Consider the following 27760-nt stretch of genomic DNA (forward strand, 5'->3'; position numbering starts at 1 on the left):
AGATCCATAAACTAACACTGAAATGAGCTACAAACATTTTGCTGGCTGCACTCCCGAATTAGCCTGTTCTGTTTGTCAGAGAAAGTGAGGAAGAAGGTTCATTTGAAACAGAGAACGCTTAACAGAAATGCATGGCAGTCCCCTTCAGACAAGGGTAAAAACAGTTGTAAGCAACTGACTTGCTTGAAAGATGCCAGGCAGTTTTGCTTGCTTGCTCAATCTGTGAAATTCATCCACTTCTGGAAGATGAGAAAACACGTGCTGGAGCACAGACGAGAACCCGCAGCCCAGGGTGATAGGGGAACTTTAAAGAGCATTTCTACCATTTGTTCCTAGGCTGCTGCAAGGGCCAGGCAGGCACCAAATAATGTAATAATCAGGCTAATGCTCTGTGTAGTCTTTTATCCTTTCCCAGATAACGACAAAGAGCAGATGTTGAAGGAAATAATAAGAGAAACAAGGCAAGTAAAGAATTAACACTTCCCCTGATACACCCTCCAGTTTCTAACAGAGTTGTTTAGAGATTCTTCATCCTGAAGCTAAAATCCATACTGAGATTAAAGTAGCATTTGATGGACCTTTCTTCCTTTAAGTTACCTAACCTCTTTTTGGAATCCATTTATACTTCTTTTTAACCAACAACATCTCGCAACAGTGAGCTCAAATAAGAGAATGAAATTCTCTTGACTAGTAATGACTAGTAGTTTTATTGGGTGTCACCTAGTATTTGTTTTGTAAGAAAAAGTAGATTCCCTGTTCACCTTCACCTCCCCTCAACAATAGTTTTATAAACTCACATTATATCCTTCACTCATTTTTTTTCCTAAGCTGAACAGCCCTAAGTCTACTGAGTGTCTCCTCCCTTAAAATGCACCCAATCTTGTCACCCTTTTCTGTATTTTTCTAGTTCTCTTATATATACTTTCTGAAACTGGATGTCCATAAATATGCACAGCATGTGCATATATGGATTTATACAACTCCATAATGGTGCTTTTAATTTAGTTCCTTTATTCCTTTTCTAATTAATCCTAACCTTCTATTTGCCTTTTAATTGCCAACAAGATTTGAGCTAACATTTTCAGCAAGTCATTCACCATGCCATAAAATATTTCCTGAGTGGTATTGAAGACAATTACAATGCATGCATCATTAGGTATTTTTCCTCTGTGTGCATTACTTGGCATTTACCAACACTGATTTTCAAACCTCCAGTTCTATTGCCTAGTCACTCACTACCACAAGATATTCTGCAACTTCAGTTGACAAGCTAATTCTGTTTTCTTTCTTATCTTCTAAATAGTTGTTATCCATGAGAATACATTTTCCTCCCTTATGCCTTGACAGTATTTTTTGAGAACTTTTTCTAAGAATTCTTGTCAAGTATTCTTTTAAATTTTAAGTGTCCTGTATTAACCAGATCACCCACCATCATATGCTGTTGGTTGCGAGACATAACTTCCTTTTGTGAGAGCTCTAGTTAATCTCCTTCCTTATAAACAGTGTCATATGCCTACTAACTCTATTCAGTATACTCTTTTTCCAAATTGGCCTGTTATAGGAACCTGTAATTCCCCTCATCCCCCTTTAGGTCATTTAAAAATACTGGCATGCTATTTACCACCTTCCCTTCCTTCAGTAAAGGAGTCTAATAGATTAACAGATTATTCATTACAGTTAGTATTTCAGCAATTTTATAGCTGAGCTTCTTGACAGTTCTTGGGAGAATACCTGCAGGTTCTGATAACTGTGTTAAGAACTTTTCTCTTATGCCATAGTACCTACATGGACTGTGATTTCTGCAATACCACACCTTCTACGAAATGTTTTTGTTCAACCCAAAAATGTTATTTAATGTATAATAAAAAGCAAATGAGCCGTAGGTATAAGTAGGTAGACCAATGATCACGGTCATATATCTGAAAGCCTGCAAGTTATTTGGCTAGTTCGGAGTAAACGCAAGAGTGTCTATCTTTCCTTGGAAGCAAGTTTCACTTTATAAGATATTCTTAAGTGTTTCCCAGGCCTTAGAGATGGCATAATTATAGCTTGTGACTTTATTAAGGAAGTCACACCATTAATTTTTCCCTCTCTCTCTCATAGTAGATTAAAAGGCCATGAATCAACCAGAAGGATGATTAAAAATATATATAGCTGTTTCAGGAGCTCTGAAATTAATTATATTATATATAATGTTTCAAAGTAAGAAAACAACTCATTGTCCAGGATTTCACGAAAATCAAAATTTCTATTACAATAATCAGATTGCTAATGCAAAAAAGACTGCTTTCTTTGGCCTGCTGATCAAATAACTCATTCTACTTCAAAGCTTGTGGAGTGAAAGAACTGATGTGTTGAACTGATTTTTTTGGCATTAAAAAAAAGCAAATTAGAATCTGGGAGAAAGACAGTGGAAGAGAGGTTATAGTGAGAAATATTTACAGCAGGTTCACAGATTAGAGGAAAAACAAAAGATGATATATTATGTGGAAATAACTACAAAATAGAATACAGAAAAATAGCTAAACTTTTACAGCAATTTTTGCTGAAGCCATGAAAATCTGAACCACCCCTCAAAATAAGTTTTTATGTGATTTAAGTCTAACATAGTTGCCACCATGATTCTTCAGAAACACCTCCCCAGGTCTCTGACTAAAAGGATACACCACATAGCGACGGGAAACAGACAGCCCAGTAATATGATCCTTCAAGACATGAAATACTGAACAATATGAAAATTATTAGGTGCTGAGGTTATCATAGCAAAATGGTAAAAAGAAATGTCAGTTCGACTTGCCTTGTACTGCCCACATGATCTTTTTTGCTTCATCTGCCTCACTCCCTGCACAGATTTGGGACACTGATAGCTATACAGCCCCTTTGCTCAAAATATGTAAAGATGGAGACGGCTGGAGATGAGCCACGGTCGTCTTTCCCGTCTCCCTTTTCTCAATGCAGTGTGCCAAAGCAGAACAAACAGCTGTATGTGCCTGCATGGTTTGAGGGCTAGGAGGGTTGGACCATGATGTTCTGTGAAGGAGTTTTGCTAAGACAGAAGCTATACTTTACTTCAAGAGGATGCAAGAGAAGACAACAATCCCAGTCTAAGCACCATCTTGTGGTGCAGCACTTATCAGAGGGACAAAGATCTTCCCAGTACAGGTTCTGGTCACCTCAGCATGTTTGAGTCAGCCGTGGAGCAGGTTAGCAAAGGGACATACCCCCTCAAACCATCATGACCTTTGGTCCAAATTGAAATGAATGAGATGGTTGATGGTGTTCAGCACTACTTCTGCTATCAGTATTGAAAGATTCAAATGGCATCTCCCTTTACAAATACTAAATGTAGAGTTCCGTTTGTCCACAACCTCATGAAAATTGCTTGACAGTTCTGACTGAAAGTTTTCTTCATACAAGAATGATGATATAAAAATGTTTTGTACACTACCTCTGAAGATTTTTGCTTCGATATTGGTGTATTTCATTCAATAAAGCTTAAGTAAAACTACTTGTAAACAAAACACCACAATGCTTCCCTTCATTTTATAAGAAATTATTTTAAGGTATATTGTTGCTAAAACAGATTTGTAAGTACACTTCCGATGTTCATATTTTCTAACCAGCAGTGATCCTGACATGGAAGGAATGGCTACCACTAAAAGGGAAGTCAACACGATATTATACTTATAGTATACATATACTATGTTTATAGTCTACAAGAAGTGGAACTGTACTAACTGCTCCTCCTGTCCTTTCTACTGCTTTATGTTTGCATACGTACGAAGACATGTAACCTGCCCCCCTACCCACTGCTACCCTGACAGCACAGGCGTGAACAGGGAAAGTGCCTTTGCTCTAGATTGACTTGTACCCTAAACAAGAGATGTATGCACTGAAAAGTAATAGAAACAGAAATAGAGAGTCAAGGACAATCTTCAATGCTGCAATCATGGACCTTTATACCTCCGCCTCTTGCTTCACATAAATGAAATTCCACTATCTACTGCAGAACTCATTCAATATGAGTGTGAGTGATATGTGGGCCATCACCTCTCCACATTTTTCAACTTAATTAAAAATAATCTGAGGCCTGTTGTCACAGAAACGGTGTCTCTCACTAACTTTTGGGGGGGGGGGTTGATTTTTTTTTTTTTTTTTTTTTTTAAGTCAGCCTTTAACAAGCTGTTGATTATAGAAAGCAGGAAACTTGATATTAGGTGGCTGAAGGCTAGTAGCTAGGCACACAAGAAAAGAATGCATAGACCTTTCACTGCTTCAGACTCTGCAGTCTCTGACCAAAGCACTGATTTGATTTCATGACTGCTCTGCACAGATAGCTGACATTACTAAATGCTACTCCAGTATCAACTTGTTAAATTTGAACTCAGACTCAGCATATCAATATACTAGGCCAGACTAACTGGAGTCAAGAGAAATATTTCGGGAGTTGTTTATTTTTAAATGAGTCACAATACACCATGATAATTGGCTGGACTATATAATTAAATAATTATCATAGAACCCATTATATTTGCCAGAAAGACTAATAGAAAATGCAATAATATATATATCAAATTTCTTGTAGTTGGTTGCTCAACTGCTATAAAGTCAGTGAGGGTTTTTGGTTTGGTTTGGTGGAGTTTTTATTCCTTCCGATAACGTTTTACAGAATATTATACAAAAACCAATTTTACATTAAGATTGAAAAGGGCCACTTCAGGACTGAAAGGCTCTTGTGCCTGTTGTCCTTGAGTAAAGAAGTCTGAAACAAAGATATTGCTATAAAACATTTAGTGTCCAGTTTTTTGCACCTTTTTAATTCATATGTAAACATAGCACAAATCCAGCTATTTGCAAATACATGAAGAATACAGCATAGATGCAACAATTTGCGATTCAGACTCTTGGCTTTTTCTTTTTTTCCTTCCCCTCCAAATTTATCTTTCACCTTCTAGCTGGAAGGGAAAATTTTAAGAATTCGGGAAGTTTAAAACATGCTGCCATACTATTACAGTAAAAAATGTTCCTCTATCACAGAAGCTTGTTACCAAGTGCTTTAAAAGTTAAATCTCCTTTGATTTTTATGACAACCCATTGTGAACACAGCTCCTGGGAACTGAAACAAGTTATTTTCAGTCCATTGTGCTGTGATGTTTTCTGGAAATGTTTAGTAACAAAACTTTGTTTTCCTGAACTGGGATTCTATCTAATTTGAGTTTAATAAAATTCACTACTTATTATTAGATATCAACTGCCATTAAACAAAAGCTAGCTGTGCACGTTTGTGAGAAATGTACTTGAAGGGCATGACTCAACAGGCTTGCCATTTTTCAATATTTTTTAAAAATAACTAGATCTAGACAACTTAAAGTATTTCATAATCTATTTGTGCTTATTGTGGATTTTGCCATCAGATTTGCAGTTTGATTTTGGGAATAGGAATCCCCAAACAATATGCATAGTAATTACTTGTGATCATGAAGCTTATGCTGAGATCAAAATTTCATAAGAAAAATGCATTTCTCTAACTCTTGTTAATCGAAAAGCAAAATAAAACTCCAGAGAAGTCAAGAAGTGTGGAATCATCAGGCCATGCCCTCAGTAAAGGGAATGACAGACTGAAAATTACAGGATAGTATTTCAAGGTAAAATTACTAGTTTAAAAAGGCACTGTCATAACTATAGATCTTTGGCAGAAAACCCTTTGCTTCTACAAGCAAGTTAGTTAAAAGGTAGTAGCATTGATTCTTGGAGAATGAGGTCATAAAATTTAATCAAATCATTTTTATAATTACTGACACATTTTTATCAGTGTTCAAAATTAAACCAATATATAATATCCAGGTCTTTTAAATCCTTGTGAAGTTATTTTAAAAGTTTTTAAATCCACCTTTCTTGCGGCTTAAGCTATACTACCAATATAAACTGCCTCAAGAGTTAATAAGAGCAAATACATTTCTAAATCTTAGTTGGAAGTGAGTTTCATTACCAAAAAATATATTTAATATAAGCCTTCTAAACTCAAGTACTATAATTTGGACAGCAATGTTGTTGGGAGAGGTATTAAGTTACAGCGTACTGCTCAGGCTGAACTAGTGGTTGGAAGAAAAAAAGGAGAGGAAACTCTGAAAATTCCTGTGGTTCAGGGTGTATACAGAAACAAATGGTATTTACAGTTCCTCTGCTCAAATATGACTTATCTTTAATTCTACATACAGCAAACTGTTCCGTAAAGTAAAGTTTATATAAATAAACCTAAAAGATACTATAGTAATTATTAATTTTTACACATTTTATATGCAATTTCAATATCAATTTATTGAACATACATATTGAACATTCAATTTATGTATTTAAACTGTATCTAAATTGCAGATGAAGTTTAATTTAAATGTCTAAATAACTACACAAGAAAATCCCTTCAAGTTCATGTAAACCGGAAATTATGGTTTATAATACATCAAATACAGGTATTTCACTGTAAGAACTATTCACCAAAAGGTACTATAGTCTAAAAAACAAATCTAAAAATCAAGCATTACAAATAGTGTTAAAATTAACTTCCTAATGGTGACAGTTTGACACCATTAGGAAATTCTTAAATAGTTGGGTTTGTCTTGATTATGAAATTCATTATTTTCCAGTTAACTTTAATTTGTAAAATACTGTCAAGTTTTTCTATAAACCACAACACTCACCTCATGGGGCCTCCACAAAGAGCTGCTAGACAATTCCCTTTTAGAGGTTCCATATCTTTTCTTTACACCACTTGTTTTTGCTTCATTTCCAGGTTTGAACTGTATGTGCAACTGAGACGTCCTTGCATTTTGACACTTGTATTTAAGACTGGATAAACAGCATGAAACTTTTTGACATGATCCTTCTAATGAAACACTTCTTTGCAAAACATGGTGGGTTCTGCTCATCTGTGCATTCGGTCTTTCTAGTTCATTTATATTAATCTGATATTCTGAATCTATTTTTGAGGGTAAACATGCAGATGTGCTACGTGCCAGTTTTATACGAGGATATTTTGCACTGGAGTTCAGATTTAACTCTGGACTGCAACAGCCATTAACCATTTCACTACTGGATGCAAATGCTCTTTGAGTGAGATGAACTGAAATACAAGAGAAGCCATCAGATACTTCTTCCAAAGTTGCCCGCTCAGAACTATTCAAAATTTGACTTTTGTCCTGTAATGAACTATTCAAGCAAAGTGGTCGAACGTCTCTAACTTCACCAGAAGAGCAAACTGTTTTAGACAGTCGAAGTCCATTGACTGCTGTTGAAAGGAATCCCTTGGGAATGGTTTGATCTTCTTTTTGTGCCAGCTCACTAGGAGAAATAACTAGTTTATGTGATGTTTGATAGACCCCTCTCTGTGGTAGCTGACCTGAGTTTATTGGAGAAGTTGGAGGAGTACTGGAAGGACTCCTAGGGAAGATCACCAACGATGAACAACGTCGCAGTGGAATTTTAGTTTTCTTCCTCACTGAGGAAGCATCCTGGTCAAAAGTAGTATTGGTTCTACACAGAGCTTCCTGAGATGAGCTGTTCCTACAGGGTTTACATTTGTTTGCTATGTTTCTATATGAAGAATTGCCATATACAACATTATTACAGAAAGTACCATCACCTATTGAAAGAGTACAACTACTACTGTCACTGATGATACTGTTAGTATATGAACCTCCATCACTTGTGGTACTTGTACATGATCCATAGTCACTGCCAGCACTACTGAAGGATCCATTGTCACTGGTTGCGATACTGCTGAGACTGCCATTGCACAAAGCAGTACTGCTCAGATGGCTATCGTTAGATCGATGATCGACCACAGTTCTGGTGCCACAATTTCCTTCATTACCAATACTGATGAATGAAGCATCTTCACTAGTAGCTACACCATCACCAGGCTGAAAACATCCATTATACTTTCTAGACTGCAGAGAAATGTGCAGTGAGGTGCTCCTTTTTTTTTGTAATGAAGATATAGTTGCATTTTCTTGTTGATTAATTATTTCCTGCATTATAGGTGCATAGGCAACTTGTCTAGGAGTTGGCTTCAGTTGTACAATATTAGGTGCAGAACTCTGTGAAGGCTTTTTGAAGTACATGAGATTGCTACTATCCAAAACATCTTCAGAGGTTTCTGATAATGGATCCGTGTTGCTTCTCTGGGTTGCAAAATGCAATCTTAACTGTCGTGCCATTTGTTCTCATTTCCATGCATGTTAGCAAATGAAAACCACAAAGATCCTTCAGCATAAAGGCTACAGGCAGTCGCACAGAACCTAGATCTAGTACATTACAAGAGTAAAAGCCCGTAAAAGTTGCAGTCTTTGTCCTAATTTCTACAAAATACTAGTTGGGAGGAAAAAAAAAAAAGAAAAAAAAAGTACCTCTTGAAATAAGTCAGCCATTCGTTGAACTGAAGTTTCTGGACTGTCTTTGATTGCTTGTAGTCAGAAAGCATTCATTTACAAAGCACTTACGTTCCAACGACCTCAGCTGCAACACACTGCCAAACACTGCCGACCTTGTTTCAATTCTACCTTCAGTAATTTGCATAAATGAATACGATAATAAACCCCCAGTACTTCAAGTTTAAAACAGCAACTCCTGCTGCAGCTGCACTAGCTGAGTCAATGTGTCCGTACTTTCCTCAGCAGCGTATGACTACTAATATTTTTACCCATAGGTTTAGAATTACAGGAAGTTGGTAGGAATGAAGTCCCATATAATTGAGTATCAAGTCTAGGATTGAATTTCCAAATAGTAACCATGCTAGCAAACTGCTGAGGTCTGAATTATGCATAAACCAGTGAAATAAGCCTCATCCCTTAAAAAAAATATTTTTCTATGCTATTTAAATAAAACCTGCAAGAACTAGGCATCTCATAATCTAAACGTTGTTAAGTAATCACTCTTCATACAGATTTGCACATAGTACAAACTTCTCCTGTCAACTGTTTAGTATTTCTCAGTGCCATGCAACTGGATTAGAAACACAAAAATTATTCTGATTAATAATTCAGCACTTATTTTCAGCCTACTACTTTAAATAATATATTTTAAAGCTTTTTTCAAGCTAAAGCTGTTAATGGTAGACAAAAAGAAAAAATTCTTACACTCCAAACTGAACTACCTGAAATTGTTTGCTGGAAGTCAGGAGTAAATGGACATCCATTAGAGTTAGATCTGGCATGTAAATATATGACCAGCTACATAAACTTTGAAACACTGAGATGAAAATCATAGAGTGAACATCTAAGATAAATATATGATTACTGAGCACAATCACAGGAAAAAAAAGCTGTCCAATATGATCTATTACATACAGCCTAACAGTCATACATTCACAGCTAACTACTGTGGTAATTTTTTTTGATGAAATGATCAGCATTCAAAGAAATTAATATACTGTCAACTCTTGTATGAGTAACAGGACTGAGAATTCCTCCAAATGTTTTAGTGTCTCATATTGTCTGAAAAGGTCCTTTGCTGGCACCTAGTGGGACTTTTGAAAAAAGACAATCTTGCTATTAAGTGTTTTTTAGAAACAAACATTCAGTTATGAACATACTTTTGAATACAGAAGCCATATATGATGCAGTACTAAACTCTACCACACTAACATGAAATTACTTACTGCTGCTGAAAAAGTGCAAACAGAAGAGAACACTAGGCCATTTATACTTTTATAGGTCATACTACTAGATTTTTTTTCTGCTCCATATTTATTTAACCTTTACTGTATTTTAAGCTAGAATGCAATAAAATTAACGTTTATACCTCCTTCCCACATAACAGCCAAGAATCAAACTCTCAGTATTCTGTTTGCAAGCAACAAATTTGTTTTCTAATTATACTCCAGGGCTTACTTAGCCTCCTTTACCTGAATTCCGTTATTAGAATGCAGCAGTAAGTGAATATTAGCTTATTCATAAAAAGCCAACAAATACAATAGCTCATCTATTTCATTACATGTCGCCACCTGGACTTCTTCAAATATTATAAAAAGGCAGGGGGAAGAGGGAAGGAAAGTAAAAAGTCAAAAAAGCTTTTTGGTTACAGTTTCAAAAAGCTACATTTGAACTCCAAGCACTATATTAAAAAATAAAACCAAAAACTTGAAGATATGCAAGAAAAAGGAAACAATCCATTTCTTAAAGCTCCTTTTCTCTCCAACAAATTTATTAGTAGCATAGTTTGTTAGATTTTAGTCTAATATACAACAAATTGCAATCACTTTATTAGAGAGATACTACTTTTAGTAGAACGGAGCAACACTTTCCCCCTGCCCACCAGGGATAATCTGAAGTGTTCTTCCAATTTTGCTTAAGATATTTATATAAGTGATACTTACATAAATGATAAACTGACAGATTTTAGTAACTCAGGGTTCAGATTTAAGTCAGATTTCTCAATACATCACTTCTTCGCTATAAATCTGTAGGTACAGCCAGTACCAAACTACAGCTTCCTTAGTTGGTGTAACATGGCTTTTTAATACAAATTTCTGTGTTTCTGAATCAGTGTTGACATTAAAAAAAAAAAATAGCCCCACTGAAATTTTAACATCATTAATTACTTCAGTATCATTAAAATAGTTTTTGGAACTTAAGTTATCACACATCTTTATATTTCAAATGACTAAATGATTATAAGACTGGAAATGATAGCAAGAATCCAGTGGCCATGGGCTCCAGTGGCCCATCTCCTTAGTGATATCACTGCCCTTCCTGGTGGGGAGATTTTTCTAATGCGTTTTTATTTAAAGACTACCATAACTGAGGACTCCACAAACTACTCAAGTCCTTTATTCTGTCAGGGGTTTGCAACAAGTCAGCGGAAAGATTTAGCATTCTCTTACCAAATCAGATCCAAGACAGGTGATCTTTGAAGACTCAAAGCCCTTACAGCAAGATTTTAAAACTCCGGCTGTTGGCGATATAACCAATGCAGTAGACTTTGAATTTAAGCCTGTCTTCGAAAAAGATGATTTTGAGCCTGCCTTTCAAGAAGGCAACTTTTCTTAAAAACAAAAAAGAGATATTTCAAAATTCAATTTCTCCCCCAAAATTACAGGGAATAAATGCACTCAGGACAAAATTCTAAGAAAAGGACAGAATCTGTTGGGAGGTAGGTCTCACAAATGGAAGAGAATTCCAGCTGTATCAACTCACTTGCATACAGAGTTTAAACAGCCATTCAGTAGGTGGAAGAAGAATGAAAGGCCAATTAACACACCTACTAAAGTCTACTAAAACCATGGAAGATGAAACACCCTTGGATCATAGCTGCACATCCTAATGAAGGAGCGTGAGGCACCCTTGACTTCTGGTAACTGAATATGAATTAACAGAACTAGGGAAGCTTGTCCATCCCAAACAATCACAGGTAAAGCAGCTATTTTACTGTTTTAGAGGAGTTTTCTAAAGACATCTGAGACAAATTTGGTGCTTCATCACCCAGAGAACAAGCTAAAAGAGAACAGGGAGATAGTCTTTTCAATTCAACAAATGAGGAAACTGAAAAAGATGAAAAATGTAGGGGCTACCGTAGAACTACACAATGACTGATCAGGTTCTGCTATTTTGGTATCAGAATACAATCACACATAGGAAACAAAGCACTGTTTCCAAATTGATGCTAATGACATGTTTTATTAGTTCCTCTACCGCAAACGAACAGGTCAAGCAACTTTTTTACTCTAGATTAGAAAGAGAATGCTAAGGAATTATTTTGATGGAAATCACATAGAAAGCATTGGCCTTCCTTCCCAAAATTTGGAGGAATTTGACTTTCTAATCACGTCTCATACATTCCAGGGGGCAGCAGTGATGTCCTAATGACTAACAGACAATACTTTGATCTGATAAAGAATATACTGTAGCCCCTACTGTTGCCTTGAGAAGAAAAACCGAGCATCCTAACAAATCATATTTAATCTGCCATATCAAGTACCATTACTATTGACTCCCTTGAAATTTACTTTTATAATAAAGATGCACCATACTTGAAATACCTGGGACAGGTAGTATCACCACCAGTCAACAAGTATATGCTTTGGGGACTGAAAGATGCCTATAACCAAAATATAAGCATCTTCTTTCTTAAATCTAATTTTCTAGACAGTTTGCAGTTATATTCACAGACATTTTCACTCTCCAACAAAACAGCAGCTCCTTAAAAGGTACAATGGATTACTGAATCTATGTAGCTAGCATTAAAAAAAAAAAAAAAAAAAATTAAGTTCTTCATAGCCAACACATTCTTCAGGCACAGAGAGATCCTTTAGAATGGCTATCAGAGGAAGACTGTGTTAAGAGTACAAACTAAAGACCACTCAATCTTACACAATAGTCCCAAACTATTGCAGAAGGAAAAGGTATAGTACCTCTCCAGTGAGAGGGAATGTCTGACTGTTAAGTGGCCCCAGGATGCAACTGTCACAATTGTATTGCACCACCCTTATTCATTTACAGGAGAACATACAGACAGAAAGATAAGCAGCAGACATCTTCACACAGAAGATGACAGCATGGTCAGAGGAGGAGTTATGATTTCTCTGAGGAAATAAATACATAACCTATCCCTAACTTACTTATGACCTCCCATTCAGAGACTGACACCTACCTTCCAGGTCAACATCCACTGTCCTCTTGCTGGTTTTTCAAACAAATTCACACACACTCTTTTATGCTATTCCTCACATTTAGAAGAAGCTTCTCACACACATACAGAGATATTTCCATTCTTAATACTATTTTGTCTGTAGTAAAAAATGAGAATTCGGTGCATAGCTTTCAAAATCACTGAAGGATTTAGCCATGTCATTTGGGAAGCACCATAAAAGAATGACTTTTTACAAGTTAAAGCAAGTTAAAAGTTAAGCAGTAGTAATATTATTGCTTCAGAGAATCACAAAGTGCATTAATGTCCCATAAGTAACAGTCAGATGCACCTTTAATTTTTTAAATAAACTTTAAAAATTTGTTATTTTAATCTATGTTGCATTCAGATGAACTTATTTTCACTCGTCTTTAACAAATAGCAATATTAATGCAAAAGGACCTACCAAACGGTTTTCATCAAATACTTCAAAAAGGAGTCTGTGTTTCTGAGGATTAACCTAGAAAAAAGAAAGGTGTTAATTATTAGCCAAAATATATGGTAAATTTCAGCATTTGTCTTATTTAGCAAAATGTCCAAATGTACATGGGGGAGTACACATAAGACTAATAAAAATGCAAAATTAAAAATGACAGTGTCTCATAGAGCCGGGTAAGTGAGCTCAGGAATATAACTGACAATGTAACCTTGTTTTTACAAAAAACAATCCGTCAGATCCATATTCTGGAAGATAAGCATTTTCAATTGTCTGTAAGTATATACTCCTGTCTCCATATTCCTCACAGGCAGTCTTTGTCCCAACAAAGTTTAAAAACTGTCTCAAATGTTAAATTTATACATGTTTACATGCTACACGTGACATGTTTACAAGCAGAAAAGCTCAGTCAAGATTTCAAAGTGTTAAGAAAAGAGCAGAAGAAGCAGGCTAATCCTCAAAGAGCCACAGTTACTATGCATTTTCTTTAAAATATTTCTTGACTATAGCAATAAGTGTTCCTGCTTAGGAGTCATTTTGAATACAGAATAAAAGACTGCCCTCCTATATTGAATATAAGAACAGCTGTTACAGCTGTCAAGAATTGCTAGTCACAGAAAGCAGAGGATGCCTGATATTTGATAAAGAATCTCTTTATCCTTTGGATGCTTGAACAAATCCTTGCAGACAAAGATAAAATACTGGATTTATTTTGACTATCTGAGCAGAAATGAGCTACCCCTAATTTAACATATGAATATAACTTAAGTTTCTGAATTACACAAAATAGACTTTTATAATTAAAGTAACTGAATGATCTTGGCATCTAGATTATAACTCTGATTCTTGAGCAATTGCATCTCAGAGTGTATGCAAGTATGTCCTTTTAACTAGAATCATAGACCATATTAGGGGTCCAAAAGGATCTTGGTAACTGTTCTTAGAGCAATAAAGTGTCATAGCATGAAACTGGAATTCTTTAAATTATTAACAGAACAAGAGAGATCCAATATTCCAGAAAAATGAAACAAAATGAAGACTAGAGCTTCCATCCAAGATGAAAAAAACATTCCAGTGAAGAAGAGTATCTCTTGGAGAAGAGCTCTTTTCTGAACTTAATTACACCATCAACATGGACCTTGAAAAAACAGGTGTTGTTATAAAGAAGGAAAAAAAAAGATTATGCATCTTATTGATAAAAGGCAAATGAATAGGGAGAATACAGATGATTGAAGACACGTCTTTGTATTACACGATACCATTATTAGAGAATCTAAACCACACTGAATTGAACACACAATATATCATATTAATGGACTAAATATTGCTTAGTGAAAAAAAAATCACAAAAAATTTAAGTGAGATGATATAAATAAATTGGGCTGTTAGTAGATCATTCATCAAGGAATCTATTCATGTGATGTGGTTCAGTATTTTAAATTAGGTATACAATGTAAAAACATTTCTGATAAATTTTACAGATGGAAGACTGGCAAATTACAAGTTGATTTTCTGTGTAAGATTTAAATCCAGTGGTTTAACTCAGTCTACCAAACTACGGTTTAACACAGCCAAGTTCAACACAATACAGATGGGAACAAAGAATGAATGTCATCTACATAGAGCAGATAACTAAAATTGGCGATTCAGTAAAGCACTGAAAAATCACCATTGATAAATGTTTCAATAAAAGTCTTAGTATAATGCTGTAGCAAAGAGAACTAAAACAATTCTCAGTCAAAAAAGGAATATCAAACAGAAGTAGGGAAGTGATCTTTTTTCTTCCTTATGCAATACTGACAAAAAGAAAGAGGATGGTACCTCTAAGCATCAAGAAAAAGAAAGCAGTATTAGGGAGAGTCTGAAAGAGAGCAACAAGAGTGAAAAAGAGGATCAGAACCACCCCAAGAGTGCAAGGCTTAAGGAGTTCAATCTGGTCACGTTTTCAGATGGAAAACTGTAATAAACATTGATTGCTTTCTAGAGGTACTCACACATGTAAAGATATCTGATATTATAGCTTTTTAATGCTGCAGAAAACAGTGTAATAAAACCCAGTGACTGGATGCTGATGTTACACATTGTATAAATTCACAGTTATAAAATAAAATTCAAGATATGAGAGGGAAATTCACCATCACTTTGAATTTCAGAAATTTGATTTTGTTAAACATGCTCAGATTCTGAGAGAGAAGCCAGAGCCTGTGCATAGGCTAGGTTACATTGCATAAGCATTCACCTTTTACAGCAGGTCCTCGAGTCCCTGCAATTCTGAACAACACAGTCCACATTCAGCCAACAAGACCGAAATTAAATAGCAAATCTACACCTTGCTCCTAAAACAATAGTAGGTTGAGTGTAATACCATGTTCACTATGCAAAACACCTGTATCAAAACAGATGAACCAAGACTGGTGCTATTCCCAAACTGTTTTTTTTTATTCCCTGAATGCTCAAAAACATGAGCATGGATTAAGGAGATGGGAAGATTTTTATTTGTGTTAGAATTAAATTTTAAGCTTTAGCACTGACAAATGTATTTCTATGGAAAATAATTTGTTAGCATTTGAATATTAATAATAAAGACTGCATTTCTGATTTTAAGCTCAAGTAATGAGAAAGTATTTTTCTAATATATTAATATCCAACATACGTTATAAGATTAAAAAAAATAATACTTACTCTAAATAAAAGTTCTTCATTCCACTTTGGATTTAAGGACTATATAAGTGGGGAAAAAAAGACAACATTGGTTACACTAACAGTTCTGTACTGGTGCCATTTCATGTTTTACATCTGTTTCAACCTGTGTAATAATCCACTTAAAAAGAAAGCACAAAAGCTTTAATTTTGCTTTTGCAGATAAAAATGACAGGAGTCTTATGCTGTTTAATACAGTGCTGAAAGAAGACAATTTATGAAAGCACTATCAGATTTTGGCTAATGCCATGGATGCAGAAAAAGCTCCATAATACAACCCAAACCAGTTAACTTATGTCTTCAGTAATAGCCATTGCTTTCTCTTGAGTCCAGATGCCCTCACTATCCACACTGCTTACCTGCAAGCACTCTTAATCCTGAAATTACGAGCTCTCTTAGCAAATGCCAAATCTCTCAACCATATAATCTAGCCAGACCATGCATAGGTGGACCAAACACAGCATCACCCACTCCACCAAATATCTCTCTCAAGTTTGGCTATTTTTAAAAATATTATTGATGCTTTGAACCCTCATTACAGCTAAACTAACAATCATCAACATGAATAGGAAGCGCATGGGTCATCTCATAATATAAGCCACAGACACTATCTGAGACCAACAATTTGGAAGAATATTTTCCCTCTCATATACATAATTTTCTTAGTTGACAAAGTAAGCTATCAGTACCAACAATGACTTTTCCCTGCAGGTATTCTAGAGAAACCACAGTACCACGGTTCAAGTGAAGTGTGCAATTTGATGGTGAAGAGATAACAATCTGTCTCTTTCTGTGTAATTTCACATCATTAAAGATCTAAGACAATCAGAACAATTCAGTATTTCCATGACTGGTTTAGTTTTGAATCTGTACTCACCTTATCCTCCTTAATGTTTCTCTACCTTTCACTAATAAATTATTGAAAGGAAGATAGTAAAGCAATGTCATAAACAGAGAATCAGGATAAACCATGGAATGTTTTCCACGTCCTTTCACTCAAGAGGTACATTAGGCATATTTCCACACCCCGCAGGAACAAAAATAAAAAGGCTAACCTTTCTAATAGTTTTTGTTTGAACGCTGGTAAGGACTCCATTCACTGGATCATATACCGTCACTTTCACATATGGGTCGCTAGCAAAAAAGACAGGAAGTTGTTAGAAAACCTTTTTGTTAGCATTATTAGCAGTTGAGTTTGAGAAGGCTTAAATTAATAGAAGCCATGAAATTCGGAGTTCCAAGCACTTTTTGAACATCTTACGTGCTTATACTTAACAAACATTTTCTAAATAGCTTGAGATAACACTAATCTAATTATTGTTATTATGTCCATACTAGCTATGCCACTTTACATTCTGTATATTGCTGCAATTCTAATGCATTTCTATAAGATGTACATGAAAATCTTCAGTTGTGATTGGAAAAGCCTTAAGCATTAAGGCTTTGGTTTTTAATAAAAAAAGCATTTTAAAACATCCGGAACTTGAGGTACTCCTCATTCCTACATGCAACATTTTTACTAAATGTGTATCAGCTTCACAGAGTTTGAGTTTAACTGAATTTTTCTGTCAATGAAGGTGTCTAATATGGTTGCTTAAAATGGCCCACTGCCTCAATTTTTTTCCTTCCTGTGCTACAAGAAGCAACAGATTATATGAATCTCTACTTTTCATGAATAAACACAAGCCATTCAATTGCTCACACAGGCTACAAACACAGGTGATTACAGCCCTTTGCCTTATAGCAAAGGAGCATATAGTTTTCACATATTTAAGTTATGATGAGAAAAACTGCCCTATTTTTCTTTAAAGTAAAAAGTTCATATGTAAAAAACAAACTGGAAAAAGACTGCCTGGCTAAAGGAAAATATGAATATCACATGAGAATTTCTCTCATGCTAAACTGATGTCACATATAACAATAATATTGCTAGTTCTAAAATAACAGCATTCCTGTACACATGCCAAAACAGCTGACAGTAGCACTAGTACTATACCCATCAGTACTTTTCTAGACCCTCTGTATATGGGCCAGGAGAAAAGGCAGTTTTACTACAAGCTGCATGTTGCCACTTGCCAATTCGACAAGATCCTGCAAAGCATTTCAATTACAAAGACTGATCTTTATTGTGGTTAACATTTTAAACTACTTTGATTGTTTCTTCCCTTATAGATTGTTAACTTCTAAATTTTTGCATATCAAGAGCCTGCAGCCACTGGCATGGCTTACCACATCTGTAGAAGTGGTGGATGATGTTCTTCTGCATATAAATTGAGCTGAAATAGTCTTGTTTCTACTAGGGTTTAGTGTTGTGTTCATTCCAAGTCTTTAAAGCACAGATGAGACAGAACTTAGTTTATAAGCATTTACAGCTAGTTCTTCTGAACTATTGTTATTTTAGCTGCAGCCCAGATGAAGTAAAATATTATACATTATATACACATATGTACACACACACACACCCCATCCATGGCAGAACTATTTCACCATGCAGAGAATTAAACCCTCCTACACATTGTTTTGCCAATGCATGAGATATCTGTCCAAGTGACTCGTGGGCAAGAAAACAGATGTCTTCATGTTTATATAGTCTCTAATCACTTTATAAAGTTAGCAGTTAAAATGATTCCGATTTTTTGAAAAGAGGCATAGCAAGATTTACTAAGATCACTGCCCACTATACACAATAAACAGCTGTGGAAAGAAAACAAAGCATCATCTGTCCCTTAATACATTAATCACATATATTCTTACCTGGCTCCTAAGATATCCTTCTTGGCTAGGCCAATTCCAGCTATAATCTTCACCCTGACAATTCGTGTATTATCCTAAAATACAAAATAATGCATTCAAGAGACATTCAATCCAAACTTCAGATTAATTTTTAATTTACAAAGCTAAAAGCAATTATTGGCATAACTTCCAATTCACACAGAAAGCAATAGCCAACCTGATGCAGCTATTTTCTATGTTGGAAATGGCTCTAGAATTCAGCATCAAATTTATTTTACTTTTGCCCCTTTTAAAGTATTATCACCATTGTGATATCCACCTAGAATAATAAATACAGAACTTAATAAATCAGAAATGTCAATACAATAGCTTGTTCCTTTTTTTCAGTTCACCATTAGATTTTGTTTCTCAGCATTCTAAGGGAGTGGGATTTTATTTTGAGTTAAGGTGCTTACTGCTACATGACAGGATAGTTAAGCTAGTAGTATACAACTGTTCCCACAAGCCTTCTTTCCCAAAAGCCCCTCATAAGCAAGATGAAAATTGGATGAATTGTGCTGGTTGTGGCAGTCACCATTTTCCCTGAGCCGCCTGCAATACATTCCTATCACGTTGGATATGCACATGCTATGTAGCCCATGCATAAAGATCTCCTGGGGACAATGGTAAGCAAAGCAAGCTGCTACTGCCACTGCCAGAACAATTCATGTGGCATAGGTACTTCCACTAGCTCCCAGCTGCTCCTGGGGGAGAGCATCCGGGAGCAGTTTCCATGAGCAGTTCTTACGTTTCTCAGCAAGCAGTTCTGAGCTGTCTTTCCTACAGAGTAGGCAAGTTCCTTTGCAGGAACGTGTCCTGTACAGTACAACAACTTCTAGTGCACATGGCCACGATCTGCTGTTACAAAACAAGGGGTGGGTTGCCACATACATCTCATTAGCCATTCGAGTGAGTTGCATTTTACACACAGGCAAAAGTGTCTGGGCAGCGTAAGTTTAGGTCTAACAGTATCTCAGCACTCTTAAGAGGGTGGGAAATATCCTATGACTACATGAAAAGGGTATCAAATTTGCCAGAACAGATTAATAAAGCGGTAGAGAATTCTCAAAGGAAATAAGAACAAGGAGCTTTTTTATTTTTATTATATCTATTTTTATTTTACGGTGCTGAGAGGCCAGGCTCCCATAAGAAATCTGTGCTTTAGAAGTGAAGTGTCAGCAAGGTATGTGACTATTTTTTTTTTTTAATTTAAACAATCTTTCAATTACACATCATTCAAATTAGGGATTCATAGGAGTGATAAGTTACACTAGTGATCACAATCCTCCTATTTAACACGCATGCCCTAAAAAAATTGCTGGTATAGATTTATAGCAAATTTTTTTTTGGTATACTGGATTTCAGTTTCATTAAATTCTAGTTGTTTTACACCTGAGAAGTAAGTATAGATTGTTATTCAAAAGATGAAAAGAGCACATTCAAAATGAAGTTGGTATATTTTGTTACCCCATGTCTTAGATCACTAAGAAACATACTACATTAAATTTAGCTGAGTTGACTCAAAAAAAAAAAAAATTATAGAAGCAAGAATTCAGTAAGTGCTTCCTAACTACAATAGATTTTGGTTCACCAGTTAGTTCTACCACTATAAAAAGTAAAACTAAACAAGATATTGTGGTTATTTCATTTAACAGTTCATAAGCATTGCCCATGCTATTTGGTCAACAGATCAAGAAATTTAAGAAACAAAAACCAGAAGTCTAATAACCGATGTCTGCATTCTTTATACAAACTACCCATAGAACAGTTTAAAGCAAATGTTAAAGTAAAAAAAAAAAAAAAAATCATTCCACAGCTTAAAAAGTAAGTTAAAGTAATCCAAGTCCTAGAAATTGTTACCTAAAACAAGTTTGTTCTTATGCAGAATTCAGTAAGTTTAAAGTCAGTATGTTAAGATTTACGGAGAAAAGCCACATTCCAAAGATGATTCAGAATTCAGAGCATCTTAGAAAAGTAAAGAAGATTTTCCAAGTTGCTTTAGGGAGCACAAGTGCTTTCAATTTTCCTGAACACTTCACCAGACCAGCATTCTATACTATTCAATGAAGAAGAAAAAACTCTTAAAAGGGTACAATCTTCAGAGTGTTCTCAAAAATAAAGACCTATTCTTTTAACTTTTCTTGTTTTGAATGGCTAGCCTGAAGTTAAAATACATAAACCGTGAAGTGACATTTGCACGTTCTCAAATTAAACACTACATGAGGAAATGACAAGATTTGCAACTCTTGATCTAACAAGCATATTAAGATATACTGTAAAAGCCATCTCTTCTGGATTACACAAAGAATTCTGTATTAGTGACTTTAGCAGAGTTCATCCAAGAGCCAGGAAGAACTGAGTAGATCCATTAGTGTTACGTGGTTCATCTGATCAGGTACCAAATTCAAAAGGAAATAAAGCCCAACAGCCGCGTCTATGTCAGGAGGAGGAGGACAAAAACCACCATTTCTTTGGAAAGCAGAAAGCTTTGCAGATGAAGGACTGTTTGCAGCAAGTGGAGGCTCCCCTCACAAGTGCAGACACTTGTGAGGAAAGCTGATCTGATCTAGGTGCTTAAGAGTTAAACAGAAACCAAGAGCAAGTGGTGAAGCAGCAGATGTCCCTGGGGCCTCCCTGAATTCCACATATGATTGAAAGTGCCTTCAAAAGCAGACATGTAGGAAGCACTCTGAGCAAGTTTGCTTTATATTATATCTCCTCCATAAGCACAGAGCTGCATTTCTGACTAATACCAATTGGAGGGGTTCCTAAAGCTGACAGAGACTACTGAGTGCTGATCATGAGGCAGGGACTGTTGGATGACAAGGTAAAGGTGAAAACAAACCACTAAATTAAGAAAAAATAAACAAGCTCTCTCACGTACTCTATATAATTAGAGGAGATTGCCAGTGCATTAAGATGAACATCTACAATGTTCACTTACATAACAAAACAGTCAGTTGGCCTAGATAATTCCAGCCACATCTCAAGTCTGTCTTCTACTGTTACCTCACAGAAAACTGTCTCCTATAAGGAAATCTAATAGTTTGGAAAATACAGATTTATCTACAAATCTGCACCAGCACTGACCACTAGTAGGTGTCCTAATCCTTCTAAATTCCTTGTCATGCTCAGGATTTCAGGCACAGAGCATTAGCAATATGCTTTATGACAGCAACAGAACTGATCAGGTTTAAGGAAAATAAGTATAAAACTATGTTGGCATCAAACCAAGAAACTCCATTTGTTAACATTTATATAAAAACTGCAAATATCTTAAAATCCACCCTTCCGTCACATTCCAAAATAGTTTCAAATTTCTTTTCTGTCAGTTTCATGACTTCAGCAACGTCCAACATCAATGAATTTCAGAGACTAAGCTAAAAGTTATCACTTGTGTACTTCTGTTCTGAGTATTTCCATATTTCACTCAGTACACAGTCATCCTTTTACAATAAGAAGAAAGTCCCCAATCACAGCCACTGTGATTCAGCTGACAGAATCCAACCCATGAAAATCCCACTGTCCTCTTCTCAAAAAGAAACCAAGAAGAGATATTCAGGTATGATATACTGCCCCAAAAGACAAATATCTCTTCTTGCAACTGCATCTGGTTGCTTAGACCACAAGCTTTTATCATCATCACTCAAGCATGAGTAAAGAGAGTTAGAGAGCCACTTCTGGACACACAAATCACTCAGAATCAGACTTGCCAGAGCATCAACACAGTCCACACAGGGGGTGGGGGAGGAATCCCAGAAATAGGATCCATACCCCACCAAGTGTTGGTGCTGGGCAATCCCTATTTAACCATTCCGTTTGTTTTCTTGAATCACAATACATCTTTGAATATATCTAAATGGTATTTTATAAAAAGACAGAGTTTCTTTGTATATGGTCTCTGAAAACTACCAGCCACAAACCTGCGGTTGGCATGCTGCAAGGCATTGCTGAAACAGAGAATATATTTGTTTGGAGTCAGTGCCAAGCTAATGCCGCTATATGATTTTAGTTAACCCAGCAGAACAACGAAGCAAGCTGACATCTGCTTATGAACAGCCATGTAGAAATATCCTTCTAGGTTAACAGTCTAAAAACCTCTAGACTGTTCACAATAATTTTTCCCTACAGATCTCCTTGAAATAGAGCAACACCAGAACCGAGGGCTTACCATCAATATATTTGAATACTTTTTTATTCTACATCCTTTTTCAGTTTACCAATCCTCCCCTCAAAAAAATCCCACCACCCCCATCTTTTTCTGTTTGTATGTTTTTTAAACTGGTAGGTAGTATTGAACTGTCCCTTTCCTTTTCCAAGTTATAAACACTGGAATCTTGAGGAAAACCCCAATTTAACATGCAAGGGCAATACTTAATCACAAGAGATTGTACATCGCTCAGCAGAATATATACTTTCACTCTCTGACGCTTCCATCTCTTAAGGTTACCCATTCTCTAGTCACTTTGCTGAGCAAGGCAGGTCATGAGAAATTCATACAATTTAATACAAATGCAGTCAGAAGAAATGCATTACACTGGAATGACCCATTAGTCTACTACCCTGAACATCCTGAAGAGGACACAGAGGCTTGCTGACAGCATACAGGTCTGTGGTGTGACCCTATGGCCTTTTCTCCCCGTTCACTGATAACCAGCAAAATTGCTAAGTAACTGCTGCTATGGCTCACAAAATCTGGCCCAAATACACTGATCTCAGTAAGCAATTATCAGTGGAAGAGTTCCAGGAGGGCTTGAATCTAATTTTATGCAGCTGAAGATTATGCAATACAAGCTCAGTATCAGCCTAGATACAAAGCATTAGAGATTTGACTCAGGTTATGTCTGCATCAGATGCAGAGTGTTTGTGAGGGAAATGTAGGAAGACCCTTTGGACTCTCCAGACCTATCCGCAATCTTCTGCTTCCTTCTATGGATAATGGCTGTACAGGTTTTATTAAAAAAAAGAAAAGAATCAGATGATTTCAATGAGGTCAACAGTTGTGTATTTAAATGTTTTGATTGTACAGACTACAAAGAGTGAAGAATAGAAGACCTAACACAAAGGGTCCATTCTCTTCTACCTTCGCCAGACAACACAGTAGAGTAGAAACTACAGGGACCAAGGAACTCTTCAGTCTTTTGCTCACAGGATTACAGAAAAAGGAGAAGGCTCTTCGCCTACAGTAAGTCTAGAATCCCTACAACCTGGAGCAACAGTGTGCAAAGCCAGCTAAGGACTGAAGTGCCAAAACAGCTTTGCTCTCAGAAGCTAACCACTCAAATATAGTCACTCCCAGAACAAGGTTCTCTCACACAGCTGTAGTACAACCAGCAAGCAAACTTCAGCCATGATCGAGCAGATTCAGCTGAGGAGTGTAAACTGTGCAGAAGAAAAAGCACTGGACCACCTTTGCTGATTTCAGTTGTGTTACGTCATGTTAACATTCTGTACAGTATGCCACACTTGTAATTACCATGGTTTGAGACAGCTGTGCCCTGTGCATCGCTAGGATCTCCCTGGTACAGCTCTTCTCTCCCAAGCTAGTTTCCTTTACTGAGTAAATGTTCAACTCATCGTTTGACTACCTGCATGTGGTACTACATGCTTATTTCATCCCAGCATCCATACCCAGTGTTAGCTCTGCACATTATTTTCTTGCTCTGTTTCAAGCCTTCAAGTTAGAAGGCTGTAACCATCTACATCCTTGATGACCTGGGAACTGCAGGTGTTGCCTCTGAAAGGCAAGACCTGGGGCAGTAACCCTTAGTTAACAGTCCATTAAGGGCAACTGCTCATCAAGGGGGTGGGGGGAGTACTTTCTAGTTTCTTTCCATTTCTTTCAGCATCTCCTTACAGCCTTAAGGTGATAAGATCATATCAGATTCTCCCCCAACCTTTCTTCTGACACCCTGACTAGGCAGCCGTCTGCTCCACTGACAGATAGAACTACTTTACTGCATTTACAGGGAAATGTTTTGAAGCCAACATTTCACAGTTTCGAAGGTAATTTTGAACCTTGCCTTTTCATTCACCCTGCTGAATGAAAGGTGCATAGCCACACATGCAAAAAATGGTGGATGAGTAAGTGTGTCTGCAGACACGCAGGAAGCTGCAGCCTGAGAGCATTTTCTTGGTCTGTGTCAAACACGCTGCAGCAGTACCATTTTTATAATGACTGTAGACACTCTTCTTAAATTTGCCTTTTGCCTTCCTCTATAACACTGTGATGCTTCCAGTGGTTCTGCCAGCATAAAAGAGGATAGGCTCCTAGTCACCAAACAGGAACACATCAGCTACACCTGGCAGCATTGCAGTGTGTCCACGAAACCGCTCTCAAAGTCCAATTTATCTCCCCAAAAGGCTCCCCCTAACTGCAAATGCCTACCTATGCTTTTGCACTCCTGAAGTTAACTTGAAGGGATCAGTCTGTATTTACATCACTACAGCTAAAGAGAGACTATTTACTGCTGTTTTTGACCACACTGGAACCTTACAGGTTTAATGCCCTAGTAAAGTGGTTCTGTAACACAGAGACTGGCACTTCTGAAAGAGAGTAGGACAGACACACAGTATAATCAAAGGCAACAATTCTGGAAACAAAGTTGTATGAGGCGGAGGGAGGATGTTCATGTAAATGGAGCAAGGACCTTTATCTTCTTTTGTCAGTATTTGACTGCCAGCCACTTTGGAGGCTGAAAGAAAAAAGAAGAGAACATGGTAGTGGCCCATAACACAGCAGCATATTTAAAAATACAAGCTGGTCATTTCACTATTAAAAAAATATAACATAAATGAACGCACATTTACCATCACCCTCCGCAACTTTGCTATCACAGCCAAAGTCAAAAGCAGTAGACTGGCAATTCCTAACCTGTAAGCTGATAAAGCAATCTGAGCTCACGGGAAACAGTCATTAGTGGAGTCTTCAGCACTGCTACCAGAAGTCTTACTGATCATATAGGTAATCCTCAATGTAGCACTTCTCTGATATCACCCAAAAGATTCAGTCCAGCCAATGCAGGACCAGGCACTTTAGACAATGCAGCAACACTACAAAGCATGGATCTAGTCATTCCGTCATTCCTCCTGCCCACAGGAGGGCTACGTTTATTAAAAAAAAAAAAAAAAAAAAAAAAAGGGTCCTCCAACGCTCTCACGTTCGATAAGCTGAGAGCGCGCGCATCAAGCAGCGGGAGGCAAGTTCGCACTTTCTGTAGTGGAGAACTATTAAGCTGCTCTAAGGATGCAATATCCCAATATGAACCAAGTTATAGTTGTGTGGGAAAGAAAAAATACTTGTGAAACTTTGATTTTATCAGGGAATAGCTGCATACTAATGAAAGCCAAACAATACTGAGGGTTTATATCAGTTAGTCTGCTCCTAATAAAGTCAAGGGTAAATTATTTTTAGGGGTTATACAATATATTTGAAGATGGGGCCAGGGCAGGGGAGGAAAGGAATAAGACTGCCACATATTGAAACTGAGCTCTTCAAAAAAATCCTTGGCCTGATTAAATCAGATAAGACTTCCTGTACAGAGGTGAACCAGCAGGTTAGTTGCCTTATTATGAACTTCCAGGTTTTATCATTATTCTACTGTTAAGCTTATTAGTATATTAAGTACATTTAAGACTAACTCATCAAAAGAGTTATCTTCACAATTTCTAACAAAGAATCTGATTACTAACAGACAGCATGCATCAAAAAGGAGCTAAAAAAGAAGGTTTCTTAGCTGACATACGCAGACAATCAGAAAACTTAAAGCTACAAATCAGCGTGTGGTAGCCTTTGATACTTTGAAATGGTAGCTAGGCAGAAACAGTTTTCAGATATGACTATGAAAACAGATGTCAAACATCAAACATTTAAAGTTTGTTACCTATATAGCAAAGCAAGATTCAAACTAATGAAGAAAAAAAGTGGTATTTCCAAGAGTGGGTAATGTTTTATTTTCACAGAAGACACTATGAATCTACACAGATTCAGTGACTATACATTAAAGTAAAAAGTTCTTGGACATGTTCACTTTTGGCATGTTTGTAGAGAAACTTCAAGCTTTTAGAAAGTTTAAAACTTTCCTACAAGTTTATCAAATAGAATGGTCTTCACTATGTTACTGCTGTTTGTAGTCAATGACTATAAAGGACAGGTATTAACACCGTCCTTCTTCCCCACCCCATCCTTCCCTCTTCCATAATTCATATGGCCAGGAATTAATGCTAAAGACAGTTGGGAGAGTGACTGACAGAGTCAGCACTTATTTTAGTGGTGGAAGTCCAGGACACAGTAAAGACTGTGAAAGGCAAATATAGAAAAGAAGGGTGAGAAAAAAGGAGTAAACTAAGAAATGCTCACACTGCGATGAATAAAGTACAAGGCACTGACTAAACCAGATAATGATGATAAAGTGCAAACTTTGTCTAAGTCTCTAAAGCAACAGGTATATCCCAGTGGTGGGGCGTGGGGGCACTCCAAGTGCTTAGCCAGTTCCATAGATTGTAAAATACAGGATGTCCCACAAAGTGAATCTGGTAAAATTCACAACAAGGTTACAAGGAGAGTTTTAACTTGTAACCTTACAAGATTTAGCTGCTGCCTAGAACTCAGTCAGGAAAAAGAGCTCCATATTTTCCATTTTATGCACTGAATATTATAATGTTACATCAGCAAGAGGTATTTCACTTGGCCAATCATTAATGTCTGCAATATCCAATATTTCAACCATGAATATTACACTACAAACTGTCCTTTGCTTGAAGCCATTAGCAAAACAAAAACTGTAATATGCTATTAACTAATCCAGTGGCTATAAAGGCTCTCTCTGATGCTAATATAAATGCTTCAAGTCCCAACAACTTCATACCAGTTTTCAATGAGTTGTTGATCTGTTTTTCAGATTGAACAATAACTCCAGGAGCATTCTGAACCTTCTGCACTTGACTGATTTGAGTCATAGGCTCTGATAAACAATTACTATATAGAAAGAGCAAATAGACATGTCTAAGATGCATGTAAAATTCATGCAAAATCAAACAATTTATAGCAGTAGGTTAGAAAGGTTCTAGTGTAGAAGGAGTCTTCAGAGTACATATTAGATTAGTATATAAAAAGTTAACTCTGTTTTCATATTTTATCATTGGGTCAAGTTTTTGGTTGTGCTTCTTCAA

General features: G+C 36.5%; 1 protein-coding gene across 2 annotated transcripts in view; it reads right to left on the bottom strand.

The window, feature by feature from the left end:
• The window catches only part of NEDD4 (NEDD4 E3 ubiquitin protein ligase), a 69080-nt gene that overhangs the window by 34670 nt on the left and 6650 nt on the right, over positions 1-27760 (bottom strand). The window contains exons 2-5 of one of the 2 annotated variants that reach the window (XM_067305830.1): positions 18572-18645; positions 16873-16951; positions 15800-15838; positions 13088-13141 (exon numbers count right to left, since the gene is read on the bottom strand). In XM_067305830.1, the coding sequence (XP_067161931.1) occupies positions 13088-13141; positions 15800-15838; positions 16873-16951; positions 18572-18645 (246 nt within the window). Of the gene's footprint in view, positions 1-6698; positions 8578-13087; positions 13142-15799; positions 15839-16872; positions 16952-18571; positions 18646-27760 lie in introns of those variants that run through there. The other variant, XM_013957214.2, reaches the window with a different exon arrangement.

The sequence above is a fragment of the Apteryx mantelli genome, chromosome 15 (genome assembly GCF_036417845.1).
Source record: "Apteryx mantelli isolate bAptMan1 chromosome 15, bAptMan1.hap1, whole genome shotgun sequence".
In the NCBI taxonomy this organism is placed as follows: Eukaryota; Metazoa; Chordata; class Aves; order Apterygiformes; family Apterygidae; genus Apteryx; species Apteryx mantelli.